Genomic DNA, 8553 nt, shown 5'->3' on the forward strand with positions numbered 1-8553 from the left:
TCCCTCCCAAAGCGAGCCCGGCTCGAGCCCGAGGCTCGGAAGATGAGGAAGGGCGAACATAGCTCAAGCATTGGGGATGCTTCCGGAGCTGCCACAAAAAGCGTCTGGCAGCATTTAAAAGATTTGCAACGTCGGAAATCCAGCCTGCACCCGGGCCAGCGACCCTGCCGCGTCTACTTAACGCTTCAGAAATTATTCCGAAATCAGATGGCTGATACTAGGTTTTCTGCACAGTATTTGAATGTACATCTCAGTTAGAGCGAACCGATCTGCAGGTATAGATGTATTTAACAGGGTCAGTATCAGGACGCTGAACACACAAAACGCCTTCACTTGCTGTTGAGAGCACATTTTAAAAATGAACATGGATAATTGTCTGGTGTGACATGAACATAACGGGAAAACGTTCCGAAAATGTAACTATTTGCAGCCATTTTTTTTACACTGTGAAAATCTATTGCATTTATTTCTTATTTTATTCGTAGTATATTGCAATACAAAACGCCTCACCTTGTTCTTTTTCTTTATTTTGCAGTATGGCACAGGGCTACTTGCTTCAGTGTAAAGTTGATAACTTTAGTCGTACAGGGTTTCAAATCCATTGCCTTGGAGTTCAAGTCTGCTCTGTATATAGCAAAAGAAATATTTAGCTGCATAAAAGAAACCGAAATACATTTTTTTAAAATCAAAGATAATTCTTTCAAGTGGGAAAATTAGGACCCGGAAAAGAGAATTGTAGAAAGTGGCAAACTAGTCCTCGTTTTGGAAGTGCAGTCATCATGGCAAAGAGATTGTAATCGGTCTGCTTGATCTATTTCAGATAAACTTTTCCTCCTTTTTTTTTTTAAACGATTTGTGGATTTGATCTAAGTTGCATAAAATAAAAGAAATCCTAAAGCAAGAAGTAAACAAACTGTATTCACAGTCCAGCCCTTCCCAGTGTCAAGTTCAAGATGGGTCTGTCTGGGTTTCCCCCAGACATGAAAGGTGCAGCAGAACTCCCATCAAATTACTCACATCCTTAGAGCTAGGGGGGAAATGCTAACAGTTTACACAGTAAATTGCTTTCTCTAGCTGAACTGTGTACACCTTCAAATGCTGCCTTCCTTTCTATGTGTGGTGGACACAGAAGTGGTGCTGTCAATAACCACATCAGATATTGTTAAATCCTGTAGCTAAGATATTACTTGTAATCACAAGTTTAGGAAGACAAAATACAATCTGTTTTTAATTCCCAATCCCAATATTTCTGGCATCTTTAATTGTTTTTATTAATTAAAAATGAGTGGGGCTGTATTTTAACTTTGAGAAAGTTAGCCAAAGCACAGGATGGTCCAAATGCAAAATGAATATTAGAAACAGCAGCCCACTCAGTCTGTGCATATATTTTAAGATTTCAAAAAGTCAGGGGGCAAATACCCAAATGGTGGATTCATTAATTGTTCACAACAACCGAGATCATCTGGTACAGATGAAAAATCTTAACTATTTTGGAGGGGGAAGTGTGGAGGGAGGAGAGGTTGTTTCGGTTTGTGTTTGTTTTTCGGTAGTAATTTATCAAGCTAACATTTCTCTCTAAAATTCCTTAATCTTTCCCCCATTTCCTGTTCATTTCTTAAATACAGTCCCTGTTCACACACTGCCTTCATTACTAAATAAAATTAAAAACCAAAAATTAAATATAAAAACATACCATCCTAAATTCCAGGTATAAAGTGAAAACAGCTAAATCTTTTAAAACATTTAATTTACCAACCAACAGATATTAGTTTTCTAGAATTGTGTATATGCTCAGTTAGGATGTTCCTTTGGCCAAAGAAAATAAAAATCCAGGTTAGAATTTTATTACAAAATAAACAATTGTATTTCATATGTTACTGATTTTACTAGAAACAATTAATCAGTATCTCTCTACAACTCATTAGGTTTGAAAAATATATTTGTCAAGGAATTTCTATGGTGTTTCTAAAAAAACTATTGAAGTCATCATATGATTGGCTTTATAGAATAATGTTGATAACTGTGTATTGGGTTATATGCAGCTAAACAAATCCATTTTTCCCCTTTCTGTAACTCGAATAAACTAATTCTTTTAAGAAGCACTTACTTTAATCTGAAGTGAACACATGGAACTGGCAGTTTTACTTACCCCCCCAGCTGTTTCAGATTCATGCTAAACCTCTTAAAAGCATATATATAGATACAGAGATGGGTGCGTATATCCATCCATCCATCTATGGAGACATCCGCATGCCTTTCTGCATAGAGTAAAAAGGAGCCCCAGCACCATACAAAGATCAAACTCATTACATTTACCTTCGGATGTTAAATATGCAGCCCTGGGAGGCCTAAATGCAGCTCTGGTTCTTTGAAGTGCAAGACAGAGACACGTCATGGTCCCATTCAGGTCAGATCAGTAATATTTGATTCGCTCGTGCAAAGTGCAGTAACATACATATGAAGCTCGAGGTGAAAACAAACCATTGAGATGTGGGGGCGGGGACAAGGAAAAACAACAACGTCCTTCATTCCTCTCTTGAAGGAAACACTGCAGATTGCTAGCCTGCGATAGGGAAAACAATTCCTCTCAAGAACGGGGCTGGGATACAAACACCTTGATATGCGGTTCCTCTGCCAGGCCTGGGTGGAAAGAATAGTTCACAAAGCAACAAGGAAATGCAAAACGGTGGTTCAAAAACTATTCGATTGTGTTCTTTCAAAAACAATAAACTTTTAATGCTAAAGCAGTTATAACCAAAAACTGTACAGAGTTTTGTAATTTTTGTTTGTTTTGTTTTGTTTGTTTTTGTTTTGTTAGAAAACACTTTTCCCCCCATAAATATTGTTCAGTTCCCGGCACTTCGTATCAATAATTAAATTACAAACGATAAATATGGCATCATGGATATGTATTTACAAAAAAAGTTATTACAAAAAGGCAACTGTTTTACTAAACGGTCACAATCTGGGTAGAATAACACCACAGCCTCATCTTGAAAAAATACTGGACGAACCCATCAGACGAGAATACATTCACAAGTATAATGCTGTGAGAGAGAGAGAGAGAGAGAGAGACAGAGGTTCAAGACATAACAGGACTTTGGCACGGTTTAAGAATGTGAGTTTAAACAATCACCACTAAGGCGAAGGAGAATTTTCATCCTCATGGCAGCATCCCACCGAAGGAAGAAAAAGCAAAAAAAAAAAAAAAAAAGCGAGCGAGACAGAGAGAATAGAAAAAATAAAAAACAGTGCTCAAATGAAGGGAAAAGGGGAGGCGCGATTGGAAGAGGGAAGAGAAAAAAAAATCAAAGAAATTACTGCAAATGCCAAAACCAAACAAAAAAAATCCAATCCTGAGAAAAGGACATAGCTAGTCCAGCGTCTGGATCTTGCAAAAAAAATTAAAACCCCTTTCCTGGATAATTGCAATGAACTGGATGTAGCCCTGTTCGGTTGTTTGCCTGAAAACTCCATTTCCGTGTGATTGATTTTCAGTTTTCCTTTGAATTCATTTGGTCCAGTCTATAGTTAGGTTGCTTGGTTTGTCCTTAGACGTACCATTCGTTAAAATTGGGTGGAAGTCCGGGGTTGTGGCTTGTGTTACTTTGAACCGCTGCTGGAGGACTTTTCGTAGAGTCTTTACTGTTTGCAGAACTTAGAGCGGGCGGAGTGGACGATTCATAGCCTGAACTGGCAGCTGGGGAGGAATCTGACCCTTGCGATTCATGAACCTAAAATGAACAGGTACAATATGATAAATATAATGTCACACTGAGAATACTCGGGCAAAATAGCAGAGTTCGAACACTACAAACAGCGCAGGTAAGGTCAATATTTACCCTTCCTACGTGATTACACTAATACAGCCAACAAATCATAAATTATTCGGGGAATGGAAAACTTATCCATGCAGCTGCGATACTGTAATTTTAAAGCACGTTTTCTCCCTCCCCCCGTCGTTTACTGACAATCTGCAAAGATTTCCCCACCACCACCACCACCAGCAGCTAGTTCTTAGATTTTGATTGTGGAGATGCCAGGTATTGACTTGGACATATCGTTTCAATATGTTCAGCATGGGTTGTTGATGTCAAAGATTTTAAAACATGCCAATAATTTCTTGGCCAGTAATCGTTAGTAGCTACATGCCACTCTCTGAAGAACTGTATAACATTTTTTTTCTATTCGGTCTGGGGAACAAGAAAATAAACACTGCAATTTACCCAAACGGCTGTTATCACTGAAAGGGCCTTGCTATCAGTTACAGCCTGAACTGTGAGATAAGAGCGAAAATACACAGTTCTGCTGATAATTTGTATCAATCGGAGACGAATGTAAAATGCTGTAGCACAAATCTTTCAGAATGGGTGAACTGTGTCATCCTAAAGCAGCACCGATCCTTGTTCAAACGTAGGCTAACAGGGAGGGAAAACAGGCTCCGAGATTATATTTAGTAACAGTAAAGCGATCAAGAGTTAATTACCTTCATGTGTTTCCTAAGAGAGCTGGGGTGGGTGTAAGACTTGTCACACACTTTACAGATATAAGGCTTGTCTGAAGTGTGTACATGCATGTGCTTCTTTCTGTCACTACTGTTCGCAAAACGTCTATCACAGCCTTCAAATTCACACTTAAAAGGTTTTTCACCTGCAAAATTCAGAAAGGGTTAAAGGACGCTACAGAGGAAAGGTTCACTTTGATTCCCGCTAGCGGATCGATCACGGTGGCAACTCACTTAAAACAATTAATTTGATGCCGAGTGGAAGACAGACACTCTCTTGGCTTTAGTCCGTAGTCTCACAACCCGTTTTCCTTCCATGTCAGTGGAAACACCCCACCATCGACACTTTTATTTCTTTTTCCCTTAATTATTGAAGTTTTAATTTCCCTTCCACCCTCCTTTCCCAAGCTCTACCCTCAAACACCTCGGTGGAGGTAGTACGCACACACACACAAAAAAGGGATCAGACAATAGGATTTGTTACGTTACAGTTAAATTCAATCCGTCCTTTGTTACTTTTAATTTGCCCCTTTCAAATGCAACGGTTGTGCTAAGCGAAGTGTTAAAGGCAGACTACCAGTACTTGATGTTAGAATCGGGGGAGGGGGGACGGATCTAGATAAATTCTGGAGCAACAGACACTTTTACAAGATGTGCCCAACAAGAAGGAAAATGTGCGGGTTTCCTGCCTTTTCTAGTCTTACTTCACTTCTGTGGAGATCTGAATTGAAGACAGAGCTCCAAATAAAAATACTTTGACAAAAGTATCACTGATTTAATTAGGAGATGTGCCAATCAAGACTAAAAAAGAACGGAAGTAACCGAAAATTAGGTTGCATTAGCATTTGTATGGTTTCCTTAACAGAATGTATGCAGACAGCTAAATCGTATGTAAAGCAATCCACAGAAAACAATTTCTCTTTGCCTCATATAAACCCCCAAACCGAGCCAACAAAGAATCGGACGAAATCTTCTGTCAAGCGAGGCTATAGAGAAATAGGCGATTGCTCTTCTTGCACTGAAATTTACGAGAGCGTGGAACATGCGGATGTTAAACTGTCCAAACTCGCGGAGTGCGAAGTTTTAAAGAACCGCGAACAAAATGTAACTTAGCTCCAAACTGGGGAAAGTAGCGTTTGATTCCCACTCCCGCTTTTCGGTCTGGCGCGGTGTGATCCTTGGGGGGAGTATTTGGATTCGATGGGGGGTTCTTTAATTCCCACCGTTTTACGATTCATGCACCCCGGTTTTCGTCTCCCTCCTTACCTGTGTGCGTCCTTTTGTGGATCTTCAGATTCTCGGACCTGGCAAAGATTTTCCCGCAGCCTGGGAACGGGCACGGGAATGGCTTTTCCCCCGTGTGAACCCGAATGTGGTTCACCAGTTTGTATTTCGCCTTGAAGGACTTGCCTTCCCTCGGACATTCCTCCCAGGAGCAGATGTGGTTGTTCTGCTCCGGCCCCCCGACATGCTCCATCGTCACATGGGTGACCAGTTCGTGCATGGTGCTGAACGTCCGGTCGCAGCTCTTTTTGGGCCGGTTGATCTGGCTCTCCTCGACCCACTTGCAGGACAGCTCTTGCTTGATGGGCTGGCGCATGTAGCGGAAGAAAGCCCCCGGGCCGTGGTGGTGATGGGCCGCCACGTTCATGCCCATATTCATGTTCATGGGGTTGTAGTTGTGGAACTGGGCGCCGGCGTACGGGTCCGTGCGGGGGCTGGAGACGGCCCGGTAAGGGTCCGGCCGGCCGAAGAGATCCCCCCGCAGCCCCAGGTGCATCTGCCCGTTCTCCACGTGCCCGCCGGGGGAGGGGTGGCTGGGGCTCTGCTCGTGCAGCCCCGGGAAGAGCAGGTAGCCCGGGCTCTCCGCGATGCCCGGCGGCCCGTGCAGGCTGCCGGGGGAGCCGCCGAAGATGCCGTGCTGGGCGCCGCCGGAGGCGGGCTCCCCCAGGCCGGAGCCCCGCTGGCGGAAGAGAAAGTCCCGCGTGGAGTTGAAGGCGGCGGCCGCGCCCCCGTAGGCGGGCACCTGGCCGGCGTGGTGGTGGTGGTGGTGGTGGTGCCCCAGCGCGTTGGCATAGCCCGAGCCCTGCGGGGTGAACGCCGAGCTCTGCCCGGACGAGAGCTCGTGGGCTGCCGGGCTGAGCTTAAAGGCCGCCGCGTGCGAGGCGTCCCCGAAGGGGCCCAGCCCCATCCCGGCGGCGGCGGCGGCGGCGGGGTCGCGGCCGGGCCCTTCGTGGGGGCGAGGGGCCCCGAAGCCCCCGACGCCCAGGGCGGGGAACTGCGGGCCGCCGTCCAGCAGCATGGTCATGGGGCAGGGCGGGCGGGAGCCCGAGGGAGGGTCCCCCCGGAACAATGGGCCAGGCGCGGGGGGACGAGTTCATGCACCGCGGGCGGGCGGGCGGGACACAGCCCCACGCGTGACCGCCCCACGCGCGCCCGGCTGGGGGCTGCCAAGCGCCGCGCCCCCCCCTCCCCGCCCAGCCCCGGGCAGCGCAGCGCAGCGCAGCGCACCCCAGCCCGGCTCCCCGGCTCCGAGTCCGGCCCCTCCGCTCCCACCCGGCGGTGTCCTTGGACTGATACACTCAGCCGCGCACTCCCCGCACATAAACCAACTCGGGAGGCAGCCCGCGCCCAGCCAATGGGGAGCCGGCTGCCAAGGCGTCACCTGACCCCCGGCCGGCCCGCCCATTGGCCGCGCCGCGCGTGAGTGGCGGAGGTTGGCGTTGGCTCCGGCAGCTCGCGGCCCGGCCGGCGCGCTGATTGGCCCGCCCGGGTTTAGTGACTCGCAGGTGAGGTTAAAGGTTCCCCCCGAGCCCACGTGCTTTGTTGACTCGCCCCGCTCCGGGGGCGCGCGGGAGCGGCTGGGGCCGGGAGCGCATGAAGCGGGCTTCTTCCCCCATCCCGGGCCGGCCTCTTGCAGCTCCGGCTCCTGCCGGGCAATATTCCCACCCGCAGCCCGCTCCCCACCGGTCCTCCCCGGCTGCTTCCACCAGGGTTTAAATCCTCCCGGGTGGGGTTTTTTTTTAAAAGAAACAAATAAAACAAAACAAAAAAAGCCTGGGGGGGGGGGGCCACTACCGGGCCAAGGGAGCGATCCAAAGCCGCGGAGAGCAACGGGATACCCGCCCTTCGCTTGTGAGATCCATCTGCTGGAAAACGGCACCTTGATTGGAAGCCGTAAATCTTCCCTGCTATTAAAAAGAAAAGATTTAAAAACGAATAAAAATTAAGGCGGCATAAATCAGAGCTGCTCGCCAAACGTTCGCGTGTTTTCTTTTCCTGGGGGGATCGGCCAGCCTCGGCTTGAAAGCGGTTCTATTGAGGTGCTACGTTGGGTGGGCCTGGCTTATGTTTAGCCGCCACACGCCGTTTCTTTTTCCCCACAAGAAGATGAAGGAAATAAAAAAATATATTAGAGATTATTTCAAATCTGGGGCTGAGCAAGATAAAGGGCATAAACCCCTCATGTTCCCAAGCTTAAATGCCGTGGGTTTTAGCTCCACAAACAATGTAAATTATTCACTTTTATCACTATATAAATTGCTCTAGAGACGTGGACCAAAGTCTCAATCAAAGGTGCCTCTTTTGGTTGATTTTATTGTATTTATTTATTGATGGATTTTATTATTATTTCGCAGTTGCAACGTTCTGCCTTGAAATAATTATCAGCTGCAGACAGCCCCATAAATCCGCTCATTTTCTGTTCTGGAAAGCATTTGCAAAGAACTATGGGGAGCAAGAGTGGGAATAAAAGGCAGAAAGAAAGATGGCTGTAATTGTAATATCCTGAGATTTGCTGAGCCCCAAAGTCTGTCTATTGAGCCAGTCTCACAGGATTGCCGCCGTCTCTCTGCAGGAAACATAAAATCTGATCAAGTTCAGAGACGCATTGAGAGACTGCTTCAAGCAGCGCTTTATAACTGCAGCCCTTTCACATCCTTCCCCCCAATCAGCCCCAGGAAAGACTTCACATTCTTTATTTTAGGGTTTGAAAAAAAAAAGCCACCGATATAAAATCTCCCTCAGTAGTAACACCATCTCCCATCAAA

The 8553-nt window shown here is 46.5% G+C and overlaps 1 protein-coding gene across 2 annotated transcripts; it reads right to left on the bottom strand.

Moving 5' to 3' along the window:
* Window positions 1-510: 510 nt before the first annotated feature.
* On the bottom strand, window positions 511-6966 carry ZIC3 (Zic family member 3). 2 transcript variants are annotated; one of them, XR_005584254.1, is made up of 4 exons: window positions 5771-6966; window positions 4487-4650; window positions 2317-3734; window positions 511-624 (listed from the first exon to the last, which is right to left on the bottom strand). XR_005584254.1 is itself a non-coding variant. In XM_039486903.1 (3 exons), the coding sequence occupies exons 1-3, from the start codon at window positions 6810-6812 to the stop codon at window positions 3552-3554; spliced, it is 1389 nt and encodes a 462-aa protein (XP_039342837.1). In that variant the 5' UTR covers window positions 6813-6966; the 3' UTR covers window positions 2289-3551. The 2 variants fall into 2 exon arrangements, 1 of the variants encoding a protein (XP_039342837.1); XM_039486903.1 differs by lacking the exon at window positions 511-624 and having other exon boundaries at window positions 2289-3734.
* Between the last annotated feature and the right edge of the window lie 1587 nt (window positions 6967-8553).

This window comes from Mauremys reevesii, linkage group 9 (genome assembly GCF_016161935.1).
Source record: "Mauremys reevesii isolate NIE-2019 linkage group 9, ASM1616193v1, whole genome shotgun sequence".
NCBI lineage: Eukaryota > Metazoa > Chordata > Testudines > Geoemydidae > Mauremys > Mauremys reevesii.